Consider the following 26,016-nt stretch of genomic DNA (forward strand, 5'->3'; position numbering starts at 1 on the left):
GCGAGACTCCGTCTCAAAAAAAAAAAAAAAACAGAGAAAAGGTTATTAGGCTGTTGTGTCCACTCTCTTGCACCCTCTATGCCCTCATTCCCTCCAGCCTAGTTAAGGCAGAAGGGAGCCATAGAAGCTTTGCCCTGTGGTCGCCAGGCTGGGGGCCATTGCATGGGTTGTGAATGATTGAAGGTTTGAAGATGGCCAGGTATGGTGTCGCATGTCTGTAATCCCAGCACTTTGGGAGGCTGAGGCTGGAGAATCACTTGAGGTCAGTTCAAGACCAGCCTGGCCAACATGGTGAAACCCTGTCTCTACTGAAAATACAAAAATTAGCTGTTTGGGAGGCTGAGGCAGGAGAATCGCTTGGACCTGGGAGGTGGAGGTTGCAGTGAGCCGAGAACACACCAGTGCACTCCAGCCTCGGCAACAGAGTCAGACTCCATCTCAAAAAAAAAAAAAAAAGATTGAAGAAGAATGCCTTTCCTGTATTACATACAGCTATCACCTGCTAATGTATAGACTTAAAAAACAAAACAAAACTAAACTAAGGGCTACTCACTAGTAACTAGTGAGGTATGAAGAACTAAAAGTTGCCCATAATCAGGCCGGGCGTGGTGGCTCACTCTAATCCCAGCACTTTGGGAGGCCAAGGCGGGTGGGTCACAAGGTCAGGAGTTCAAGACAAGCCTAGCCAAAATGGTGAAACCCCGTCTCTACTAAAAATACAAAAATTAGCCAGGCACAGTGGCGGGCACCTATAATCCCAGCTACTTGGGAGGCTGAGGTAGGAGAATCACTTGAACCCGGGAGGCAGAGGTTGCAGTGAGTTGAGATCGCGCCACTGCACTCTAGCCTGGGCGACAGACCAAGACTCCATCTCAAAAAAAAAAAAAAAAAGTTGCCCATAATCTAAAATGAACGTGTTAGATTCTGGTAAGAGTTGTAAGTCAACCCAGCGCAGTGGCTCACGCCTGTAATCCCAGCACTTTGGGAGGCCAAGGTGAGTGGATCACAAGGTCAGGAGTTTGAGACCAGCCTGGTCAATACAGTGAAACCCCATCTCTACTAAAAAATACAAAAATTAGCTGAGCGTGGTGGTGCGCGCCTGTAGTCCCAGCTACTCAGGAGGCTGAGGCAGGAGAATCGCTTGAACCTGGGAGGTGGAGGTTGCAGTGAGCCGAGATTGTGCCACTGCACTCCAGCCTGGGTGACAGAGTAAGACTCCGTCTCAAAAAAGAAAAAAAAAAAAGAGTTCTAAGTCAGTATTTGTAATAGGTGCCGTGGGCCCTGCCAAAGTCCCTCTGGCCTTACACCTTCTGTGGGCTTCATCTGACTGTGTCTGCACCTTGTGTCCTGTGGGGTAATAACACATTCTGGGAGCAGCTGTCAGCCAATCATTGATGGGAATTTGATAAACACCAAATTCTCCATCTCCCTATGTGTGGAAAACTCTGAAGCATGTGTTTCAGTTTCCAGAGGTTCTCCATGAATTGCACACAGGCACTCACCCCAGGTAGATACCTCATTGGGTGACTTCCCTTCTCTGTCTCTTCCACCTTCCCTAATAGTGTTGCAGCCTCTCCCCAACAAATAAACTACTTGTATTCAAAAAGTGTCAATTATGTTCTCTAAGGAGCCATATCCCTTCTGTTTCCACAGTTATTCTAAGCACGTTCTGACATTTAGTTTAAATAGGTTGAGCTGAGTGTATTCTCCCTAGAGCTCAACAATATAAGAGAGCCATTTAAATTATTTTGATATCCTAAACATCATCCTATGTCTGTATTAAAAATTGCTCTAATTTGCCGGGCGCGGTGGTGGGCGCCTATAATTCTAGCTACTCAGGAGGCTGAGACAGGAAAATTGCTTGAACCCGGGAGGTGGAGATTGCAGTGAGCCAAGATTGCACCACTGCACTCCAGCCTGGACGACAGAGTGAGACCCCCTGTGAAAAAAAAACAAACACTGCTCTCAGGCCAAGTGCAGTGGGTCACACCTGTAATCCCCAACACTTTGGGATGCTGAGGCAGGTGGATCACTTCAACCTGGGAGTTTGGGACCAGCCTGGCCAACATGGTGAAACCTCACCTTTTTTTTTTTTTTTTTTTTTTCGAGATGGAGTCGCGCTCTGTCACCCAGGCTGGAGTGCAGCGGTGAGATCTCGGCTCACTGCAACCTCCGCCTCCTGGGTTCAAGTGATTCTCCTGCTTCAGCCTCCTGAGTAGCTGGGACTATGGGTGCCCATCACCACGCCCAGCTAATTTTTGTATTTTCAGTAGAGATGGGGTTTCGTTCGCCACGTTGGCCAGGCTGGTCTTGAATGCCTGACCTTGTGATCAGCCAGCCTCGGCCTCCCAGTGCTGGGCTTACAGGCGTGAGCCACTGCACCTGGCCTCTCTCATACTTTTAAAGTACAAAAATTAGCTGGGTGTGGTGGTTGTGTGCCTGTAGTCCCAGCCGCTTGGGAGGCTGAGGTGGAAGGATCGCTTAAGCCCAGGAAGTTGAGGCTGCAAGTGAGCCGAGATCACGCCACTGCACTCCAGACTGGGCGACAAAGTGAGACCTTTTTTTTTTTTTAAAAAAAAAAAAAAGATAGTTTGTATTTACGATTCTCTCCGATGACCAGTTCAGACATTCAGGAACTTGTCAGTCAGATTAATCCTCATGTTTAAAGAAGGTACAAACAGGAGAGAATTGTTTCTAATTCACTGAGCCACAGGGAACTGCCAAATCTAGAGAGACTCAGCTATAGAAAATGAACAGTCACATCCAAAGCGCAGCCATCCTAAGATGGCTTCAACTTAGGGGGAGGTGTAGGTGCTGTCCACGCCAGACACTCTTCAGTTTCCAGACAGTTCCTAGAGGAAAAGAAGCCACTATCACCTACACCCAGACTAGACCCAGGGCTCTGCCCTGTGTTTTTCAGGGGCCACTAGTGCCCTGACTGCTGTTTCCTGATGATATTCCTTCAAGCAGAGGCCTCTATTACACGTGCCCAGCTCACCTGCATCAGAGAGACAGTGGTCGCCTGACCGTGATGGTGGGAGCCCCTAGTGGAACTGAGCAGACACCCTCTTCCCTTCATTTTCACAGGACCTGGAAAGGACAAGCACACTTGCTTTACTGGAGATGATTCTTATGTTCTATTTTATTCACTTCTGCATGAAATACTCAAATTTTGTATAATAAGCCTTGTGATATCATGATAAATATATATTTGGTCTTCATCCTCAGTGACTAGCAGAGAGCTCCCCAAACCTTGGAGAATTCCTGAGGGATAAGGGTGCTAAGAGCATCTTTTGTTATAATATTTGGTCTTTGACATTTGTTCCTGACATAGAGCTACTAAATCCATTGGAATTTCCTTAGTGATGCATGTCTTTGTTCTAATAAGGCAACTCTTGGATTTCCGGTGGGTTCAGCTTGGGGGCTGGTCACTGGAAAGACCAAGGCATGATTAGAAACTTGGAAGCCGAGGCGGGTGGACCACGAGGTCAGGAGATAGAGACCATCCTGGCCAACATGGTGAAACCCTGTCTCTACTACACTACAAAAAATCAGCCGGGGGTGGTGGCGAGTGCCTGTAGTCCCAGCTACTTGGGAGGCTGAGGCAGGGGAATCACTTGAACTGGGGAGGCGGAGGTTGCAGTGAGCCGAGATTGTGCCACGGCACTCCAGCCTGGTAACAGAGCAAGACTCCATTTAAAAAACAAACAGAAAAAAAAACCAAAAAAACTTGAAACTTCCAGTTCAAGGAGAATCACTTGAACCCAGGAGGTGGAGGTTGCAGTGAGCGAAGATCGTGCCACTGTACTCCAGCCTGGGCAACGAAGGGAGACTGTCTTAAAAAAAAAAAGAAATCCACTTTGGGAGCCAAGGTAAGCAGATCCCCTGAGGTCAGGAGTTCGAGACCAGCCTAGCAAACATGGTGAAACCTCGTCTCTACTAAAAATACAAAAATTAACTGGGCGTGGTGGCGGGTGCCTGTAATCCCAGCTACTTGGAAGGCTGAGGCAGGAGAATCGCTTGAACCCGGGAGGCGGAGGTTGCAGTGAGCTGATATCATGCCACTGCACTCCAGCCTGGGCGACAGAGCAAGAGACTCCATCTCAAAAAAAAAAAAAAAGAAGGTCAGGTGCGGTGGCTCACGCCTGTAATCCCAGCACTTTGGGAGGCCGAGGCGGGTGGATCCTGAGGTCAGGAGATCGAGACCAGCCTGGCTAACACAGTGAAACCCCATCTCTACTAAAAATTCAAAAAATTAGCTGGGCGTGGTGGTGGGTGCCTGTAGTCCCAGCTACTCGGGAGGCTGAGGCAGGAGAATGGCGTGAACCTGGGAGGCGGAGCTTGTAGTGAGCCGAGATCACACCACTGCACTCCAGCCTGGTCAACAGAGTGAGACTCTGTCTCAAAAACAAACAAACAAACAAACAAAAAAATCAGCAAGTCATAAAACTGAAATCCTAGGCTCCTAGAATGGGAAAGAGGGACTATGCAAAATTAGGTTTCCTGGAAAGTGAAAAATAGAGTGCTTCTTGAGTACTGAGCTTTACCAGGTCTTTTGGGGATTATGAAGTAGTTGAAACCCTCTCTACAATCTAAGGCCAAAAGCAAATTTTAAATGACTAAAATATATTCTTAGGGAAGTATTAATAATTGTAGTGAGCAAGATTTGGTTCAAAAGTGAATTAAAAAGCCAGGCGTGGTGGCTCGTGTGTAATCCCAGCACTTTGGGAGGCTGAGGTGGGCAGATTGCCTGAGCTTAGTTCACCACCAGCCTAGGCAACATGGTGAAACCCCATCTCTACTAAAATACAAAAAATTAGCCGGGCATGGCACGGTGCGCCTGTAGTCCCAAGTACTTGAAAGGCTGAGGCAGGAGAATTGCTTGAACCCAGGAGGTGGAGGTTTCAGTGAGCCAAGATCATGCCACTGCACTCCAGCCTGGGTGACAGAGCGAGACTCCATCTCAAAAAAAAAAAAAAAAAAAAAAAAAAAAAAAAAGTATATAAAGGTAGGCTGGATGTGGTAGCTCATGTCTGTAATTCCAGCACTTTGGGAGGCTGAGGCAGGAGGATTCCTTGAGTCCAGGAGGTTGAGACCAGCCTGGTCAACATAGCAAGACCCTATCTCTTAAAAAAAAAAAAAAAAAAAAAAAAAAAGCTGGGTGTGGTGGTGTGTGCCTGTGGTCCCAGCTACTCAGGAGGTTAAGGCAAGAGATCACTTGAGCCCAGGAGGTTGAGGCCACAGTGAGCCATGACTGCACCACCGGACTCCAGCCGGAAGGCTACAATGAGACCCAGTCTCAAAAATAATACATAAATAAAGGTAGAGCGCAGATGACAAGGACAGAACCCTGTTACATATCAGCCTGGCTCTTAACATCGTAAGTCTCTTACCTGGCACCAGCTCACATTTCAGAAGGCTCCCTACTTCCTCATTCCTCACTCACTGAAACTATCAGTCTGTAATGAGGCTCAGGACAGACTGAACCTATCTTGTAGGAGATACTCAAGGAAGATCCGTAATTGACTGATATACTCCAAATGGCAAGGAATGTGGTTCTGGACAAGAAAAAGGCCAAGTCACACAGAAACATATCAAAATGATAGCACTTTATTTCTTTTTCGAGATGGAGTCTCGCTCTGTTGTCCAGGCTGGAGTGCAGTGGCGTGATCTCGGGTCACTGCAACCTGTGCCTCCTGGGTTCAAGTGATTCTCCTGCCTCAGCCTCCCAAATAGCTGGGCTTACAGGCACGCACCACCACGCCCGGCTCATTTTTGTATTTGTAGTAGAGATGGGGTTTTACCATGTTGGCCAGGCTGGTTTCAAACTCCTGATCTCAAATGATCTGCCTGCCTTGGCCTCCCAAAGTGCTGGGATTACAGGCGTGAGCCACCGCGCCCAACCGATAGCATTTTATTTTGATGAATTCTTTGGTGTCGGATAAGGTGTGTACTTTGTCTAAATCTTTCCCCACATTCAAGACATTTGTAAGGCTTTTCCCCAGTGTGAATTCTCTGGTGTTTAATGAGGGTTGCACTCTGATTGAAGCGTTTCCCACAGACGGAACATCCATAGGGCTTCTCCCCAGTGTGGATTCTGTGGTGTTTAAAGAGGTCAGAGCGCTGTTTGAAGCTCTTCTTACATTCTTCACACTTATAGGGTCTCTCCCCTTTATGTAGTCTCTGATGTCTAAAAAGGTTGGAAATATGACAGGTTTCCCCGCATTCCTCACATTTAAAATGTTTGTCTCTACTGTGGGTACTTTGATGACGATTTAGGTGTGAATTCTGCCTGAAGCGCTCCCCACATTTCAGACAGGTGTACGGCTTCTCGCCTGTGTGTGTTCTCTGGTGCTTGGTCAGGGCAGCGCTCTGGCTGAAGCTTTTCCCACATTCTTGGCAGCCATAGGGTTTCTCACCTGTGTGGATTCTCTGGTGTCTAAAGAGGTCAGAGCGTTGTTTGAAACTCTTCCCACAGTTACCACATTTATAAGGTCTCTCTTCATGGAGCTGCCTCTGGGTCTCAAAAAAGCTGGAATGATGGAAACTGTCTCCACTGTCAGACTTGTGAGGTTTCAGCACGTGCCACGCCACCATGTGGAAACTCTGCTTGCACTTGTTCCCGTGTTCCTCACCGTCAGTGGGCCTCTCTGCTTTTGGGATGTGCTGACATAGAACAAGGTTGGAACATCTGGCACTGTTCTGCAATTCATTATTTTTAGAGTCTTCCCCTTCTATGGAACCATTCTTGTTGACATCTGAGATGCTGTTGAGTCCTTCTGCTTCAGCAGAATTTTCAAGTTTCAGGGGCAAGGGGTTTCCAGACTGCTTTTCCACCCTGTCCTCATGGGTACTGCCACACTTAGAAAACAGGGGGTGCTTCCCCTGGAACGCCTCTTGTAGTTGCCCCTGTGGCTCCACTTCTTCTAAAATTTGTTGCATTGGAATCAACTCTTTGTTCTCCACTCTGCTTTCCAAACCTGAAACATGAAAATACAAATTCCTGCCATTGCATCCCTGTGCAACACAGAAATAAGCAAGTGCTGGCAGAATGTTAAACCCTCAAACCCCTTTTACTTTTTATTTTAATTAATTAATTAATTTTTTGAGACGGTGTCTCGCTTTGTCACCAGGCGGGAGTGCAGTGGTCTGATCTCAGTTCACTGCAACCTCTGCCTCCCGAGTTCAAGTGATTCTCCTACCTCAGCCTCCCAAGTAGCTGGGATTACAAGCACGCATCACCACACCCAGCTAATTTTTGTATTTTTATTAGAGATGGGGTTTCACCATGTTGGCCAGGATGGTCTCTATCTCTTGACCTCATGATCCGCTCGCCTCAGCCTCCCTATTTATTTATTTTGAGATGGAGTCTTACTCTGTCGCTATTTATTTATTTTGAGACGGAGTCTCACTCTGTTGCCCAGGCTGGAGTGCAGTGGCGTGATCTCGGCTCACTGCAAACTCTGCCACCCGGGTTCAAGTGATTCTCCTGCCTCAGCCTCCCGAGTAGTGGGGATTACAGGTGCTAATTTTGCTAGTTTTAGTAGAGATGGTGTTTCACCATATTGGCCAGGCTGGTCTGGAACTCCTGACCTTGTGATCCGCCTGCCTCGGCCTCCCAGACTTCTGGGATTACAGGCGTGAGCCACAGCACCCAGCTTAAATTTTATTTTATCTTATCGTATCTTATTTTATTTTTGAGATGGAGTCTTGCTCTGTTGCCTAGACTGGAGTGCAGTGGCACGATCTCAGCTTATTGTAACCTCTGCCTCCCAGGTTCAAGTGATTCTCCTGCCTCAGCCTCCAGAGTAGCTGGGATTACAGGCACCCGCCACCATGCCCGGCTAATTTTTTTGTATTTTTAGTGGAGACGAGGTTTCACCATCTTGGCCAAGATGGTCTCGAACTCCTCTGACCTGGTGATCCACCCCCGTCGGCCTTGCAAAGTGTTGCGATTACAGGCGTGAGCCACCATACCCAGCTATTTTATTTTTTTGAGATGGAGTTTCACTCTTGTTGCCAAGGCTGGAGTGCAGTGGAGTGATCTCGACTCACTACAACCTTCCACCCCCAGGTTCAAGCAATTCCCCTGCCTCAGCTTTGAGAGTAGCTGGGATTATAGGCATGTGCCACCACACCCGGCTAATTTTTGTATTTTTAGTAGAGATGGGGTTTCACCATGTTGGTCAGGCTGGTCTCAAACTCCTGACCTCAGGTGATCCACCTGCCTTGGCCTCCCAAAGTGTTGGGATTACTGGCGTGAGCCACTGCGCCCAGCCTATTTCTTATTTTATTTTTTTGAGACAGAGTCTCACTCTATCACCCAGGTTGGAGTGCAGTGGCGTGATCTCGGCTCACTGCAACCTCCACCTCCCAGGTTCAAGTGATTCTCCTGCCTCAGCCTTCTGAGTAGCTGTAATTACAGGTGCCCATTAACTGGCCTAGCTAATTTTTGTATTTTTAGTAGAGACGGGGTTTCACCATGTTGGCCAGGCTGGTCTCGAACTCCTGACCTCAAGTGATTCGCCTGCCTTGGCTTCCCAAAGTGCTAGGGTTACAGGTGTGAGCCACCTCGGCCTCCCAAAGTGCTGGGATTACAGGTATGAGCCACCACACCCGGCACAAGGGAGCAATTTGAGCAAAGCCCTGAAGCTTTGCTTCCTACAGAGCTAGAGTAGAATATTCCAGGCAGAGCGGTCACATAGCACAAAGACCAGCAGGCAGCGGGGCGTGGCATATTTTGGAGCAGCAAGGCAGCGTGGCCAGAGTGGGCAAAGGGCAGCGGAAGGGATGGGTGGGTGAGCAGGGTGCCAGGGCCCCTGCACATCACGCATCAGAGGTCTGGCTAATTTTTGGTATTTCTAGTAGAGATGGCGTTTCACTATGTTGGCCAAGCTGGTCTTGAACTCCTGACCTCGTGATCTGCCCACCTCAGCCTCCCAAAGTGCTGAGATTTACAGGCATGAGCTATCACGCCTGGCCAAAATGTATTACTACTTTTTTATTATTATTTTTTTTTAAGGAGATGGGGTCTCGCTATGTTGCCCAGGCTGGTCTTGAGCTCCTGGCCTCAAAACAATCCTCCCATCTGGGCCTCCCAAAGTGCTAGGATTACAGGTGTGAGCCACTGTACCCAGCCAACAGCAAATGTTGACAAGAATATGGAGAAAGAAAAATTATCAGTATTGCTGGTGGTGTATACATTAGTTATGGGCTCTTTGGAGAGCAAGACGAACATACAGTTGTTCCCTCTTCTCTGTGGGGACACATTCCAAGACCCCCAGTGATGCCTGTAATTGTGTATAGTACCAAAGCCTATATATATATGTGTATATATACGCATATATGTGTGTGTGTGTGTGTGTGTGTGTGTGTATATATATATATATATATATATAAATGTTTTTCCTTTTTTTTTTTTGTTTCTTTTTTTGAGACGGAGTCTTGCTCTGTCACCCAGGCTGGAGTGCTGGAGTGCAGTGGCACGATCTCGGCTCACTGCAACCTCCGCCTCCCGGGTTCACGCCATTCTCCCGCCTCAGCCTCCCAAGGAGCTGGGACTACAGGCGCCCGCCACCACGCCCGGCTAATTTTTTTTTTTGTATTTTTTAGTAGAGACGGGGTTTCACCGTGTTAGCCAGGATGGTCTCGATCTCCTGACCTCGTGATCCGCCTGCCTCGGCCTCCCAAAGTGCTGGGATTAAAGGCGTGAGCCACTGTGCCCGGCCTATAATGTTTTTTCTTATACGTACATCCCTTTAATCAAGTTTAATTAATAAATTAGGGACATTAAGAGATTAACAGTAACTATTAATTATAACAATATACTTAGCTAGGTTTGGTGGCTCACACCTGTAATCCCAGCACTTTGGGAGGCTGAGGCAGGAGGATCACCTGAGGTAAGGAGTTCAAGACCAGTCTGGCCAACATAGTGAAACCCCGTCTCTACTAAAAATACAAAATTAGCTGAGCATGGTGGGGCATAACTGTAATTCCAGCTCCTCGGGAGACAGAGACAGGAGAATTGCTTGGCTTGGGAGGCAGAGGTTGCAGTGAGCTGAGATCACACCACTGCACTCCCCCTGGGCAACAAGGGTAAAACTCCATCTCAAAAAAACCCCCAAAATCAAAGACAAAAAACGAAAAACAAATGCTATACTGTAATAAAAGTCATGTGAATGTGGTCTCTCCCTGTCTTAATATATCTGATTGTACTGCGTACTGTGGGTAAGTGAAACCACAGAAAGCAAAATCAGGAAGTGGGGACTACTGCCTGTCTCTAGGCATATTCTCTTCAAAAACTCCAACACAGGAACAAATATACAAAAATATGCAAGAATATACAACAATGTTCGGTGCAATGCTATAATGGTTAAAAACTTAAGACATCTAAATGTCCATCAACAGAAATGGATAGAATTCTGGAGTATCTGGACAGTGAAATAGGTAGAGCTCCATGCATCAACATGAGTAAATCTCAAAAATGTAATGTTAAGTAAAAAAAAGCCATACAGTCATGATATACAGCGTGGAGCTACGTGTCTATGTAGAGACAATAGAAGACATGCATGGAAGTCATAAACACAACAGTCAGCTTACTGGCTACCTCTGGAGAAGGATAGAGGGGAAAGGTTTCAGGGAGGCTATGTGGGGGCCTCACCTACAGCTGTAACATACTATTTCCTTGACAATATGGCCAAGTATTAAGATCTGATAAACTTGGGTGGTGAACACAGGGGATGCTCATTTTTTTTTTATAGTTTTCTGTATGTACAAAACATTAAAAATGAACCAAAGTAAAAAGCTGAATCTAGCACCTAGCAGTACAGAGGCTCCTGCTTGCGTTACAGAAGGCACCTGAAGACTCTCAGCCCAAGTCTGGGAATAGCATAATGGCTCAGGGATGGTAGTGAACCAGCCCTTCACAAACCACACACCGCAATAAACCAGCAGAGCAACAGCACTCACTCGGCGGAACTGTGCTCCCGGAATCCTTCTGCGCACTCTCTCTGCAGAAGTCCCTCCGTGCTGGGTCCAGGCGCTCCCACTCCTCCCAGGTTAGAGACACAGCCATGTCCTCGAAAGTCACCATCCCCTGGAACGACACAAGAGCCCCATTCAGTACCTGCTGTCCCTGTACAGCACTACCACTCTTCTTGAGTCTTGTACTGACCAGGGAGTTTGGAGAGATCAGAGATAGAGGCTGACATTCTCTTGTAATCCTGAAAAGCCTTTCTGTGGACTATTTACACTAATTTTGGGGGTAGGTAGGAGCAAAATATTTCTTTAACTTATATCACTGTGATGTATGAGAAAGGAAATATGATATAGATTAAAAGTAAACAAGGCCGAGCGCGGTGGCTCACGCCTGTAATCCCAGCATTTTGGGAGGCCGAGGCGGGCGGATCACCTGAGGTCAGGAGTTCGAGACCAGCCTGGCCAACACGGTGAAACCCCGTCTCTACTAAAAATATAAAAATTAGCCGGGCGTGGTGGCGGGCGTCTGTAATCCCAGCTACTCGGGAAACTGAGGCAGGAGAATCGCTTGAACCCGGGAGTCAGAGGTTATAGTGAGCCGAGATCGCGCCATTGCACTCCAGCTTGGGCAACAAGAGTGAAACTCCATCTCAAACAACAACAAGAAAAAAAAAAAAAAGAAAGAAAAAGAAAAAGAAAGAAAACCAGTAATACGTGTTCGCTTTATGCTGAGGTCTATAACTCAAGTCATCTCCTGGATGGATCTGTCACTGTGGCCTACAGAAAGGAAGTCCATACACACCCCAATGTTCACACGAAATGTAATAAGGAAAGAAGTTCCGAAACGCAGATCACCCCATACACGTCTGTTTTCCACACTCCCACCTCCAGAACGGGCCTTTCGCTTCTCACCTGGGGTGAGGTTCCATCGAGCGCTCGCTGCAGAGCCCGCACCACGGCCACCGCCTCCTCCCCGCTCTCTGGGCAGTGCTCTCGCACCCAGGCTTGGAGCTCCTCGGGCAGGATGGTGAGGAACTGCTCCAGCACCAGCAGCTCCAGGATCTGCTCCTTGGAGAGCAGCTCGGGCCTCAGCCACCGACGACAGAGTTCTCGGAGCCGGCTCAGCGCCTCTTCCGGTCCAGCCACCTCCTGGTAACGCAGCTGCCTAAAGTGCAGTCGAGAAGTTTCGGGGTCAGGCCAAGCCGCGGGATAGCTGGGCTCCCAACTTCCGGGTGAGTCTTCCTCCACTTTCACGGGCAAAAGTCCGTCGCGTTGGGACAGCGCCGCGTCCTTGGACCTCGCAGCCATCACCCAGGGTCCCAACTCGGCGTCACTGCCGCGCCTCTGGACGGTCAAGCTGGAATTCATCTTTCTCCGACATGTGATGCCCTTCCTGGAGTCTTCAAGTGAAAAAAGAGCAAACCCAAGGAACTCATCAGCCCTCAACACCCTCCGGTCCCAAACGCCGGCCCTTATCACATCAAGCCCCTCTCTCACACTTCCTTCTTTCCTCAGCTTTGCACCTACAACTCCCTCCGTCAAGCAACCGAAAACTTCCCGTGCCGGAAGTGCGTCATCGACGCCTTGCGACACCCTTCCCTGCATTTCCGGGGCCTCTCTAGGCGCCTGATGGGGTGAGGTCCATCTCGCTGGTTTATCGTCCTAGCCCCGCCCGACGCAGCGGGTCTTGACGGTTTCCCGCATCCCGGGGAAATACGGGCGTCCGAGCCGGTGGCCGAGTTCCGGCAAGGGCGGGCACCTTCAGGATTAAATAGACAGGGTCTGGCTCTGTCGCCCAGGCTGGACTGCAGTGGCGCGATTTCGGCTCACTGCAACTTCTGTCTCCCGGGTTCAAGCAATTCTCCAGCTTCAGCCTCCCAAGTATCTAGGACTACAGGTGCGCGCGACCACGCCTGGCTTTATTAATTTTTCTGTGGGGACGGGGTTTCACTATATTGCCCAGGTTGGACAAAGTTGTTTTTTTTTTTTTTTTCTTTTTTGAGGCGTACTCTCGCTCTGTCGCCAGGCTGTCTTAGCCTCCTGAGTAGCTTGGACTACAGACGCGCGCCACCATGCCCAGCTACTTTTGGTATTTTAGTAGAGACGGGGTTTCACCATGTTGGTCAGGCTGGTCTGGAACTCCTGACCTCGTGATCCGCCTGCCCCGGCCTCCCAAAGTGCTGGGATTACAGGCGTGAGCCACTGCGCCCAGTTGGAAAAAGTTTTGTTTTTTTTTAAAACTAAATGCTTCCATGTACATCAGATGTTAACGACTTTGATCCTAACAAAGATGAGGAAATTGAGGCTCAAAGATGTGTCCTGGCCTGGCTCAGTGGTGTATGCCTGTAATCCCAGCATTTTGGGAGGCTGAGGGGGGAAGATCGCTGGAAGCCAGGAATTGGAGACCCCAATCTCTACAAAAAATAAAAAATTAGCTGTGTGTGGTGGTGCGCACCTGTAGTCCCAGTGAGAGGTGAAGCTAGTTGGACTTCCTGGGTCGAGTGGGGAGTTGGACAACTTTTATGTCTTACAAGAGGTTTGTAAAAATGCACCAATCAGCGCTCTGTAAAATGGACCAATCAGCAGGATTCTAAAAGCAGCCAATCGCAGGGAGTATGGAAAAAACGGCATTTCTGATAGGACAGAAACAGGACATGGGAGGGGACAAATGAGAGACTAAAAGTTCCCACCCCAGTCAGCGGAGGCAACCCGCTGCAGTGCCCTTCCATGCTGTGGAAGGTTTGTTCTTTCCCTCTTCACAATAAATCTTGCTGCTACTCACTCTTTGGGTCCGTGCCATCTTTAAGAGCTGTAACACTCACAGCGAAGGTCCAAGGCTGCATTCTTGAAGTCAGTGAGAGGATGAACCCACCGGAAGGAACCAGCTCAGGACACACCACTTACTTGGGAGGCTGAGGTGGGAGGATCCTTTGAGCCCAGGAGGTCAAGACTGCAGTGAGATATGATCGCACCAGTGCACTCCAGCCTGGGTGACAGAGCAAGACTCTGTCTCTAAAACAAAGTGTCTTGGTTGATGTCAAGCTCCTGGTGACTTGCAACTTGCATAAAATGAGATGATCGCTTGAGACCAGGAGTTCCAGGCCACCCTGAGCAACACAGTGAGGATGTGTCTCCATATAAAATTAAAATTTTTTTTTTTTTGAGAGGGAGTATCGCTCGGGTTCAAGTGATTCTCCTGCCTCAGCCTCCCAAGTAGCTGGGATTACAGGCGCGTGCCACCACACCCGGCTAATTTTTTGTATTTTTAGTAGAGACGGGGTTTCACCATGTTAGCCAGGATGGTCTTGATCTCCTGACCTGGGCTCACTGCAAACTCTGCCTCCTGGGTTCAAGCAATCCCCCTCCCCACCCCACGCCCAAACAAACCAAACACTATTTATCAATCCAGGTGTGTTTAATAACTAGACATAAAAATATCTCCTATGGAGCGACGTGCGGTGGCTCACGCCTGTAATCCCAGCACTTTGGGAGGCCGAGGCGGGCGGATCAACCTGAGGTCGGAAGTTCAAGACCAGCCTGACCAACATGGAGAAACCCCGTCTCTACTAAAAAATACAAAATTAGCCAGGCATGGTGGCGCATGCCTGTAATCGCAGCTACTCGGGAGGCTGAGGCAGGAGAATCACTTGAACCCAGGAGGCAGAGGTTTCAGTAAGCCAAGATTGCACCATTCACTCCAGCCTAGGCAACCAGCAAAACTCCATCTCAAAAAAAAAAAAAAGAAACTAGTCATCTTGGCTATCTCTAGACAGAAAAATGAATGTAGAAAGAGAATGAGAGGAAGACTTTAAGTGCCCTATTGAATTTTGACTTATGCAAATGTGTTATCTATTTAAGAAATAAATTATTGAAATGCAAAAGGTGTTTATAAATAATTCAAGCCGGTTGCAGTGGCTCACGCCTGTAATCCCAGCACTTTGGGAGGCCGAAGCAGGCAGATCACGAGGTCAGGAGATCGAGACCATCCTGGGTAACACGGTGAAACCCCGTCTCTATTAAAAATACAAAAAGTTAGCCAGGTGTGGTGGCACACGCCTGTAATCCCAGCTACTCAGGAGGCTGAGGCAGGAGAATTGCTTGAACCCGGGAGGCGGAGGTTGCAGTGAGCCGAGATCATGCCACTGCACTCTAGCCTGGGAGACAGAGTGAGATTTGGTCTCAAAAAAATAAATAAAACAAATAAATAAATAAAATAAATAATTTAAATGGAGGTAAATATATTAGAAAAGAATGGGTATCCACCAAACATTTTTTTTTTTTGAGACAGGGTGTCTCTGTCACTGAGGTGCTGAAGTGCAATGGCACAATCATAACTCACTGCAGCCTCAACCTCTTGAATTCAAGTGATCCTCCAGTCTCAGCCTGCTGAGTAGCTGAGACTACAGGCATGCACCACCATGCCTAGCTAATTTTATTTTATTTTTTGTAGAGACGGGGTAAAAAGGCCAGGCTGGTCTTCAACTCCTGGATTCTAGTGATCCTTTCACCTCGGCCTCCCAAAATGTTGGGATTACAGGCGTGAGCCACCATGCCCATCTGGAACAACTTTCATAGATATTAAACAACTTTATATGAGCAACAAAATTAAGCCATAGGTGCGAAATTCTACACCAACTCACTAACACACAAAATACAGGCATTGCGAACATTCACCAGGGGTTCGGTCCTAGATAGGAAGCTACTTACAATGCAAGATTTTGGGCTCCCTGAAAAAAGACCTTTAACTTCTAAATATCTTCTCATCTTTTTGCAGATGCTGCAATTTCACAGCAGTTCCTTCCTTCGCGCCTGTAAAACAGTGGCAACGGTAACTCTTCTGCCTGCCCATCAACTTTGTAAACTGCACGGGGTGGGGGGGGGGGGAGTCGGGGGGGACGGAGGGCTGGGGCTTGGAAACTATAAAGCACCATATGAAAAGGAGAACTCTGGAAGGCCGATGCGGGCACATCACCTGAGGTCAGGAGTTCGAGACCAGCCTGGCCAACATGGGGAAACCCCGTCTCTACTAAAAATACAAAATAAGCCGGGCCTTGTGAGCTGCCTGTAATCTCAGCTACTCGAGAGGCTGAGACAGGAGAATTGCTCGAACCTGGGAGCAGGGGTTACAGTGAGCCGAGATCGTGCCACTGCACTCCAGCCTGGGGGACAATGAGACTCCGTCTCAAAAACAAACAAACAAACAAACAAAACAGGAGAGATTATTACTAAGAGATGGGGTCTCACTATGTTGCCCAGGCTGGAGTGCAATGGTGCGATCCCGGCTCACTGCAACCTCAGCCTCCCAGGTTCAAGTGATTCTCCTGCCTCAGCCTCCCAAGTAGCTGGGATTACAGGCTCGCGCCACCACGCCCAGCTAAGTTTTGGTATTTTTAGTAGAGACAGGGTTTCACCATGTTGGCCAGGCTGGTCTCGAACTCCTGGCCTCAGGTGATCCACCCATCTCGGCCTCCCAAAGTGGTGGCATTACAGGTGTGAGTCACCGAGCCCGGCCAAGGGAGGGTATTACTAATAGACGGGGGGTCTCGCTATGTTGCCCAGGCTGGTCTCGAACTCTTGGGCTCAAGCTATTCTGCTTCCTCAGCCTGTCCACTCGCTAGGCTTACAAGCGTGGGACCCCGCGCCTGGCTGAAAAGAGGTATCATTAAGGACGAGACCCCCTTGGCCAGGGAAGCCTTGCGTAAGCAACGCCCCTCTCTTCAAAGGGATGCCCCACTCCCTCCCCCCACCCCCAGCCTTCCAGCCCTGGCTCCCGAGGACACGACTCCCGGCCCTGCCACCTTCCGAGAGGCTCGCGAGACCGAGGCTGCAAAGAGAGCCGCACCCCAATTGGCCAACTGGCGAGTCCCGCGCGCCACCTCCTGGGAGATGTAGTCCCGGGAGCCGCTGGCCCCTGCGACTCGCGGGTGTGACGTTGAAGATGTCGGCCCTCTGAGCCGACTGCGGTGGTCAGAGGTGGGTGTGTTTGGAAAGTGGGTAGTGAGAGTAGCGAGGATGCGGGTGAAGAAAACCTAAGGGCCCCAGATTCAACATAAGTAAGGTTTTGCGGGCTATCAGCAAGGTACAGACCTACTTCGAATCCGGGCGCAGAGCGTTGGGGGTAGGGGAAGGCACAAGCTCCCCGGCCAATCAGACACGAGCAACCTCAGCCCAACTCTGGAGGCCCCGCCCTCTTCCCCACCCCACGGAAAGGGGAGGAGCTTGGGCTGTTTGAGTGGCTTTGGGATAGAGCAGGGGAGAGAGTGGCTCCGTTTGCCTCCCCGCTTTGGTGATGCTGTGCCAGCGGCTTCGGAGGCCCTGGGGACGTCCCAGTCACTGAGGGTGGGCTGGGACTCGGGGCCCGCGTCCCATCTCCCCGCCGATTGGTCCGCCCCCCTGCGAGGCGAGGTCCTCCGGGATTCCTAGAGAGGATGCGGAAGTGCTTTCGGGGGGGTGGGATCTAACGGTTTAACCCCGTTGGACAGGGGAAGACTGGACTTGGTTACTTCCGGCGAGGAAGTGTTGGGAAGTGTCGGCTTCGGTTTCTCTCCATGGGAAGAACCGCATCTTCCCAGCCTCGGCTGCGGGGAGCTTGATGTTCCAGAAGAGCTCCCCTAGAGTGGGGCCTTGAGGGGAGGGGGCAGCGGCTTCGTGACTGGGCGGGGGTCCTGTCCCTACCCTTACCGAGCCACAGTCTCTGTATCTCGGGGTCAGGGGCCATTCTGAGGAATCCAGGTCCAGATCTGTACTTTATAAACGCTGCTTCTCTTTGGGACCGATGGAGTCTCCCCTTGGCCTGTCAAGCTCTTGTAGCTTAGAGGACAGGCTCAGTTTTGACCATTATAATGATTTTCACCTTTATTCCGACTTAAGTTTGTCTTATGGTAGAGAGAAAGAGCGGCTGCGTCTGGACTAGTTAGTCTCGTCCCGTTATTTATATGGAATGTAAAGTTCTTCGCTCTAAAACTGTGTTTTAGGTTGGGCCTGATGTCAGATTTGTATGGCTCTCTTTTACACTTTTAAAATGTTGGGGATATTCCTTATTATCATTTTGTGGGTGAAGTGATGGCTACCTTGTAGTACCTATTTTTAAGTAAATTACTTTGTTGAGTGGTCATCTTTAGTATAAATGACGTCTTTGCCATCTGCCTTTGCTAATAATGATTCCCAGTACATCAGTAGGTTGCATGCTACTGGAAGTGTCCTTCAGAAGATCTTAAAGAGCAGAAAACCAATTGGTTCAGTGTAACACAGCCAGCCTCGAGGACTTCCCTCTGAGTTGAATGATAATGACCGAATCCCGAGAAGTTATAGACTTAGATCCCCCAGCTGAGACTTCCCAGGAGCAGGAAGACCTTTTCATAGTGAAGGTGGAAGAAGAAGACTGCACCTGGATGCAGGAGTACAACCCGCCAACGTTTGAGACTTTTTACCAGCGCTTCAGGCACTTCCAGTACCATGAGGCTTCAGGACCCCGGGAGGCTCTCAGCCAACTCCGGGTGCTCTGCTGTGAGTGGCTGAGGCCCGAGCTGCACACGAAGGAGCAGATCCTGGAGCTGCTGGTGCTGGAGCAGTTCCTGACCATCCTGCCTGAGGAGTTCCAGCCCTGGGTGAGGGAACATCACCCTGAAAGTGGAGAAGAGGCGGTGGCCGTGGTAGAAAATATACAGCGAGAACTTGAGGAACGCAGACAGCAGGTGAGTCAAAGAGAAGCTATATGAGCAATGAAGGAGAGGAGTGAACGATCTGCTGAGCAGGGGTGAGAATCTTAGTCCTCTGGTGCTTCATTCATATTCTTTTGTTCTCCTGGGATTAGGTACCCTGTGACTTCCTGCCACTCCAGCAAAGAGAAGCAATATCCAGTGTGTTAACCTGTAGAAGACAATCTGCGATCTTATTTATTTTTTTAAATTACTGTATTTATTTAATTATTTATTTTTGAGACGGAGTCTCGCTCTGTCGCCTAGGCTGGAGTGCGGTGGTGCGATCTCGGCTCACTGCAAGCTCCGCCTCCCGGGTTCAGGCCATTCTCCTGCCTCAGCCTCCGGAGTAGCTGGGACTGCAGGCGTCCGCCACCATGCCTGGCTAATTTTGTTTTTTTGGTTTTTTGTGGTTTTTTTTGTATTTTTAGTAGAGACGGGGTTTCACCGTGTTATCCAGGATAGTCTTGATCTCCTGACCTCGTGATCCTCCCGCCTCGGCTTCCCAAAGTGCTGGGATTACAGGCGTGAGCCACCATGCCCGGCTACTGTATTTATTTTTTGAGTGACATGATACAAAATTCAAAGAGGTACATAAGGTTGTAATGAAAAGTAAGTTTTCCTCCTATCCCCAATTTCTCTCAACTGCGTAGTTCTCACCTGTGTATTCTTACAGAGCTGTACCATATTCTGTATGTATAAGCATATATATGTCTCATACTTTGGAAAAACGCAAATGTCTTGTAAGTCACTGTGCACTTCTGCCTCTTTTTTCTTATATCTTGGTTTCTTCCATGCCACTGCCATTACAGCTATCTCACTCTCTGAAATTGCATTGTATTAACTTTTGTGGAAGGAGTTTGAGTTGTTCCATTTAAATTGTTCCTTGAGATTGTTTCTAAATTTGTATTATAACAAACTTTGATGCAATGACTATCTCACATATATGTGTATGTATATATATGTATGTATGTATGTAATATACATATGTGTGTGTGTGGGCTGTGCGCGGTGGCTCACACCTGTAATCCCAGCATTTTGGGAACCTGAGGTGGGAGGATCACTTAAGACCAGGAGTTCCACATCAGCCTGGGTAACATAGCGAGACCCCATCTCTACCAGAAAAACCAAACAAAAAATTAGCTGGGTGTGGTGGCATGCACTTATACTTCCAGCTACTCGAGAGGCTGAGGCAGCAGGATCCCTTGAACCTGGTAGTTTGAGGCTACAGTGAGCTGTGATTTTGCCACTGTATTCCAGCCTGTGTGACAGAGGCATACCCTATTTCAAAAAAAAAGTAAAAAGTTAAAAAAATTTAAATTGAAAAAAATATATGTATATAAAATTAACTGTAGAAGGAATGCTTGAAACTCAAAATTGTTGGCTTAGAAATACACGTGTAGGCCGGGCATGGTGGCTAATGCCTGTAATCCCAGCACTTGGGGAGGCCGAGGTGGGCAGTTCATGAGGTCAGAAGATCGAGACCATCCTGGCCAACATGGTGAAACCCCATCTCTACTAAAAATACAAAAATTAGCCGGGCGTGGTGGCATGCACCTGTAATCCCAGCCACTTGGGAGGCTGAGGCAGGAGAATCGCTTGAACCTGGGAGTCGGAGGTTGCAGTGAGCCAAGATTGTGCCACTGCACTCCAGCCTGGCAACAGAGCGAGACTCCATCTCAAAAAAAAAAAGTACATTTGTAATTTTGATAGCTGTTGACAGGTTTGTTCCCTCATAGAGGGTATAACAATTTAGAGGACCACCAACAATGTATGAGAGAAATTTTGTGGCCATAGCCTGGTAGAACAATGTTATCAAAATTTGTGATGATTGCCAGTACATAAGATGCAATATTGGCCGGGCACAGTGGCTCACGCCTGTAATCCCAGCACTTTGGGAGGCTGAGGCGGGTGGATCATGGGGTCAGATCGAGACCATCCAGGCCAACATGGTGAAACCCCATCTCTACTAAAAATACAAAAATTAGCTGGGTATGGTGGCACGCACCTGTAGTCTCAGCTACTCGGAAGGCTGAGGCAGTAGAATCACTTGAACCTGGGAGGCAGAGGTTGCAGTGAGCCGAGATTGCACCACTGCACTCCAGCCTGGGCGACGGAGCGAGACTCTGTCTCAAAAAAAAAAAAAAAAAAAAGATACAATATTTTATTTCTGTGAAATTTTTCTTTTTTTTTTTTGGAGACAAGGTCTTACTCTGTCACCCAGACTGTAGTGCAATGGTGCAATTTTGGCTTACCCTCCACCTCCCAGGCTCAAGTGATTCTCCTGCCTCGGCCTCCCAAGTGGCTGGGATTACAGGCATGTGCCACTACTGCCTGGCTAATTTTTTTAGTTTTTTTATTTTTATTTTTTTGAGGTGGAGTCTCACTCTGTCACCCAGGCTGGAGTGCAGTGGTGCAATCTTGTCTCACTGCAACCTCAGCCTCCCGGGTTCAAGTGATTCTCCTGCCTCAGCCTCCTGAGTAGCTGGGATTACAGACATGCACCACCATGCCCAGCTAATTTTTGTATTTTTAGTAGAGACAGGGTTTTGCCATGTTGGCCAGGCTGGTCTTGAACTACTGACCTCAGGTGATACTCCTGCCTCTGCCTCCCAAAGTGGTGGGATTACAGGCGTGAGCCACATGCCCGGCTTAATTTTTGTATTTTTATTAGAGATGGTGTTTCACCATGTTGGCCAGGATGTTCTCAAACTCCCGACCTCAGGTGATCCACCTGCCTTGGCCTCCCAAAGTGCTGGGATTACAGGTGTGAGCCACCACACCTGACCATTTCTGTGAAATTTCTTTTGTTTGACCACAGCATTTTTTTTTTTGTTTGACCATAGCATTTTTTTTTTTTTTTTTGAGACAGAGTCTCGCTGTGTTGCCCAGGCTGGAGTGCAGTGGCGTGATCTCTGCTCACTGCAAGCTCCGCCTCCTGGGTTCACGCCATTCTCCTGCCTCAGCCTCCCAAGTAGCTGGGACTACAGGCACCCGCCACCATGCCCGGCTAATTTCCTGTATTTCTAGTAGAATCGGGGTGTTAGCCAGGATGGTCTCGATCTCCTGACCTCGTGATCTGCCCACCTCGGCCTCCCAAAGTGCTGGGATTACAGGTGTGAGCCACTGCGCCCGGCCACAGCATATATTTTTAAAGATTATTTGTATACCCTTTTTTGGTGGTGAATTGTCTGTTTATATTCCTTATCTATATTTTTTTACCTTTTGGAAACAATAAGCATTGTGTCTGTCATATGAGTTGTAAGCGTTATTTATCCAGTTTGTTGTTTGTGTTTGCTTGTGGAGGTTTTTGTTTTTCATGTTTTCTTTTTTTAGAGATAGGGCCTTACTCCGTTGTCCAGGCTGGAGTGCAGTGGCACGATCATAGCTCACTGCAGCCTCGAACTCCTGGCCTCAAGTGATCCTCTTGAGTAGCTAGGACTACAGGCACTTGCCACCACATACAGCTAGTTAAAAAATTTTTTTTGTAGATGAGGTCTTGCCAAGTTACCTAGGCTGGTCTGGAACTCCTGGGCTCAAGGGATCCTCCTGCGTTGGCCTCCCAAGGTGCTGGGGTTACAGGTGTGAGCCACTGTGCCCAGCCAGGTTTTACATTTTTTTTTTTTTTTTTTTTGAGATGCAGTCTGGCTCTGCCACCCAGCCTGGAGTGCAGTGGCCTGATCTTGGCTCATTGCAACCTCCGCCTCTGGGTTGATTCTCTTGCCTCAGTCTCCTGAAGGTTTTGAAATTTTTATACAGTTAGTTAAGTATTCATTTTATGGTTAATGGATTTTGTTTATTTTTTATTTTTATTTATTTAATTTAATTTTTTTTTTTTTTTTGAGATGGAGTTTCACTTTTGTTGCCTAGGCTGGAGTGCAATGGCATGATCTCGGCTCACTGCAACCTCCACCTCTTGGGTTCAAGCGATTCTCCTGCCTCAGCCTCCCAAGTAGCTGGAATTACTGGCATGCACCACCATACCAGGCTAACTTTGTATTTTTGGTAGAGGTGGGGTTTATCTATGTTGGTCAGGCTGGTCTTGAACTCCTGACCTCAGGTGATCTGCCTGCCTCGGCCTCCCAAAGTGCTGGGATTACAGGCATGAGCCACTACGCCTGGCCTATTTATTTATTTTTTTTGAGACAGAATCTTGCTCTGTCACCTAGGCTGGAGCATTGGTGCAATCTCAGCTCACTGCAATCTCCGCCTCCCAGGCTCAAGTGATCCTCCCACCTCAGCCTCCCGAGTAGCTGGGACTATATAGATGTATGCCACCAGGCCTGGCTAATTTTTATATTTTTAGTAGAGGTGTGGTCTGGCCATGTTGCCCAAGCTGGTCTCAAACTCCTGAGCTCAAGTCATCCACCCGCTTCTGCCTCCCAATGTGTTGGGATTACAGGCATGAGCCATCATGCCCGGCCTGCAGCTGTCTCTTAATGGAACTCCTGCACCACATTTTGCCAGTAGCAGGAGGGTTCGAAAAAAAAGTGCCTTGAAACGTAAGGGAGGGAGAAAAGGGGAAAGGCACTTACTACATTCCAATATGTTAGTAGTGAGCTAGTACCTTCCAGAACTGGCAGGTTCTAGAGAGTGGTTGTGGCAGAGTAATTGTGTATACCTAGGGCTGAGCAAGAACCAAAAACAGAAGGGGTGTGAGGTAGCCTCAGTCTTGGTGTTGGTCTGTGCAGTGTGACTTCCTGAGTGCTATGATGACCATTCCAATCTCCCTTCTCACCTCTCTTTCCTCTTCACACACTGGTCTTCTCATGATTCCTGACTGTACCAGACATCCTCTTTCTGCCTGAGAATTTTGTTTTCTTTCTTTCTTTTGTTTTTTGACACAGGATCTTGCTCTGTCACCAAGGCTAGAGTGCAGTGGTGTGATCATAGCTCACTGCAGCCTTGACCTCCTGGGCTCAAGCGATCCCCGCACCTCAGCCTCCTAAGTAGCTGGGACCACAGGGACATGCCACCATGCCTGGCTAATTTTTTAATTTTTTGGAGAGACAGGGTCTCACTGTGTTGCCCAGGCTTGTCTTGAACTCCTGGGCTCAAGTGATCCTCCCACTTCAGCCTCCCAAAGTGTTGAGATTACAGGCATGAGCTACCCCCGCCTGTCCCTGAGAGAGTTTTTGAGTGTTCTCTTTGCCTGGGTCACTTCTACGTTTTTCCCGGCTGGCTTCTTCTCATCCATTTTTTTTTTTGAGACGGAGTCTAGCTCTGTCACCCAGGCTAGAGTGCAGTGGCGCAATCTCGGCTCACTGCAAGCTCCGCCTCCCAGATTCACGCCATTCTCCTGCCTCAGCCTCCTGAGTAGCTGGCTCTACAGGTGCCCACCACCACACCTGGCTAATTTTTTTGTATTTTTTTGGTAGAGACGGGGTTTCGCCGTGTTAGCCAGTATGGTCTCGATCTTCTGACCTTGTGATCCACCTGCCTTGGCCTCCCAAAGTGCTGGGATTGCAGGCGTGAGCCACCTCGCGCGCCCAGCCCTTCTCAACCTTTAAGTGTTTGCTTACGGGACACTTCCTCCGGAAAGCCTTCTCTGGCCTCCCAGTCTAAAATAGGTCTCCTGTGTTCTGTCTCATGGAATTAGTTTCTTCTCCTTTCCAACATACAGCCCAGTTTGTAATTATGTATTTATTTGTGTTTTGATGTGTTTGATGAACGTCTTCTCCAACTAGAAGTAAACCATGTTTATTAAGTAACTGCATAATCAGTGCCTGGCTCATTGTAGATGTACATTAAATATTTGGCAAAGGAATGAATGAAAGTCCACCATGATTCCACTGATTTCTTTCGTGGCCTTCTCTGTAACTGTACTGATCGGTTTTGGTTGTGGTTGTTAGATTGTTGCCTGCCCTGACGTGCTTCCTCAGAAGATGGCACCACCTGGAGCAGTGCAGGAGTCCTGCAGCCCCCAGCCCCTGACCGTGGACACCCAGCCTGAGCAAGTGCCACAGAAGCCTCGTCTCCTGGAGGAAAATGGTGAGGCTCAGTGATTCAGTGAAACAGATACAGCTCGAGAGTGGGTGCCTTGGCCATGTGGCAGGCACCATCTGCAGGAGAGAGACTCTAGGCTGAGCAGCCTGTCTACAACCTGCAGGGTCTAGAAGCAGGGAGAGGCCAGGGACCTGGAGTTGAGTCCCTGGTGTTCAATGAAAGCCATTCCTAGGATGGCTAGGAATTACACCAGTTTCATTAAAAAGCTACAATGCAAATGATGACAGCTCTGGGTACAGGGACTGTTAAAAGATCTACAAGTCTTTTACAAAAGTATCACAGATTTTTGCTTTTCCGTCATAGATTGTCTTTCTTTTATTTTTGAGACAGAGTCTCGCCCTGTTGCTCAGGATGGAGGGCAGTGGTGCGATCTTGTCTCACTGCAGCCTCTGCCTCCCAGGTTCAAGTGATACCTCCACCTCAGCCTCCCGAGTAGCTGGGACTACAGGTGCCTGCCACCATGCCTGGCTAATTTTTGGATTTTTAGTAAAGATGGGGTTTCACCATGTTAGCCAAGCTAGTCTTGAACTCCTGGCCTCAAGTGATCCACCTACCTTGTCCTGCCAAAGTGCTGGCATTAGAGGTGTGAGCCACTATGCTCAGCCTCCCTCATAGATTTTCTTGTCTTAATGCTTATGTTAAAAAAACAAAAAAACAAGGCCGGGTGCAGTGGCTCACGCCTGTAATCCCAGCACTTTGGGAGGCCAAGGTGGGCGGATCACGAGGTCAGGAGATGGAGACCATCCTGGCTAACACGGTGAAACCCCGTCTCTACTAAAAATACAAAAAATTAGCTGGGCGTGGTGGCGGGTGCCTGTAGTCCCAGCTACTCGGGAGGCTGAGGCAGGAGAATGGCGTGAACCCGGGAGGCAGAGCTTGCAGTGAGCTGAGATTGTGCCACTGCACTCCAGCCTCGGCGACAGAGTGAGACTCCGTCTCAAAAAAAAAAAGCTCCCCAGTTCCTAACTGCATTCATTTCTCACTGCTCATTCACTCACCTTGAAATCTAATTTGAAGTAGCTTTTCACAATGACCTTTAAAACATCTATTCTCTCCTTCTTCCTCCCCTCTTCAGTTTTATTAACCAGCCTTAGATACACATCAAATTAGAAAAAAGGAACAGCTAAGTATCATATTATGACGTGTGTTCAGTCCCTAATCAGGAAACTCTTGGTGTCAGATATATTTTAGAATTCAGCATTTTGCAGATTTAGTAAGGTAATATGATTTATTTATTTATTTATTTTTGGATAATATGATTTATATACCACACATCAAACTAGCAACAGGGTTTGAGTTGGTACCCGTAATCACACACATTAATATTTCTGCAGTG

The 26,016-nt window shown here is 48.4% G+C and overlaps 2 protein-coding genes across 24 annotated transcripts in view; one reads left to right on the forward strand and one right to left on the reverse strand.

The window, feature by feature from the left end:
- ZNF394 (zinc finger protein 394) overlaps window positions 1-17,342 on the reverse strand; it is a 31,556-nt gene extending 14,214 nt beyond the window's left edge. For 4 of the 16 annotated variants that reach the window (XR_010127031.1, XR_010127030.1, XM_054497148.2 and 1 more), the window contains exons 1-3: window positions 11,890-12,554; window positions 10,969-11,095; window positions 2,999-3,090 (exon numbers count right to left, since the gene is read on the reverse strand). Coding sequence is in view for 13 of the 16 variants with exons in the window: in XM_054497148.2 (XP_054353123.1) it covers window positions 2,999-3,090; window positions 10,969-11,095; window positions 11,890-12,345 (675 nt within the window). In the remaining 3 variants the exon portion in view is untranslated. Of the gene's footprint in view, window positions 1-30; window positions 2,853-2,998; window positions 3,091-5,592; window positions 6,981-10,968; window positions 11,096-11,889; window positions 12,563-13,759; window positions 13,990-15,684; window positions 15,787-16,221; window positions 16,743-17,064 lie in introns of those variants that run through there. The other 12 variants (XM_054497141.2, XM_063668129.1, XM_063668130.1 and 9 more) reach the window with 12 other exon arrangements.
- ZKSCAN5 (zinc finger with KRAB and SCAN domains 5) overlaps window positions 12,647-26,016 on the forward strand; it is a 33,850-nt gene continuing 20,480 nt past the window's right edge. For 3 of the 8 annotated variants that reach the window (XM_054497115.2, XM_063668124.1, XM_054497119.2), the window contains exons 1-5: window positions 12,647-12,874; window positions 15,752-15,805; window positions 16,731-16,950; window positions 18,146-18,671; window positions 24,527-24,665. In XM_054497115.2, the coding sequence (XP_054353090.1) occupies window positions 18,258-18,671; window positions 24,527-24,665 (553 nt within the window). In that variant the 5' untranslated portion in view covers window positions 12,647-12,874; window positions 15,752-15,805; window positions 16,731-16,950; window positions 18,146-18,257. Of the gene's footprint in view, window positions 12,875-15,751; window positions 15,806-16,730; window positions 16,951-17,349; window positions 18,672-18,710; window positions 19,287-24,526; window positions 24,666-26,016 lie in introns of those variants that run through there. The other 5 variants (XM_054497116.2, XM_063668125.1, XM_054497120.2 and 2 more) reach the window with 3 other exon arrangements.

The sequence above is a fragment of the Pongo pygmaeus genome, chromosome 6, assembly GCF_028885625.2.
Source record: "Pongo pygmaeus isolate AG05252 chromosome 6, NHGRI_mPonPyg2-v2.0_pri, whole genome shotgun sequence".
Taxonomy (NCBI): Eukaryota; Metazoa; Chordata; class Mammalia; order Primates; family Hominidae; genus Pongo; species Pongo pygmaeus.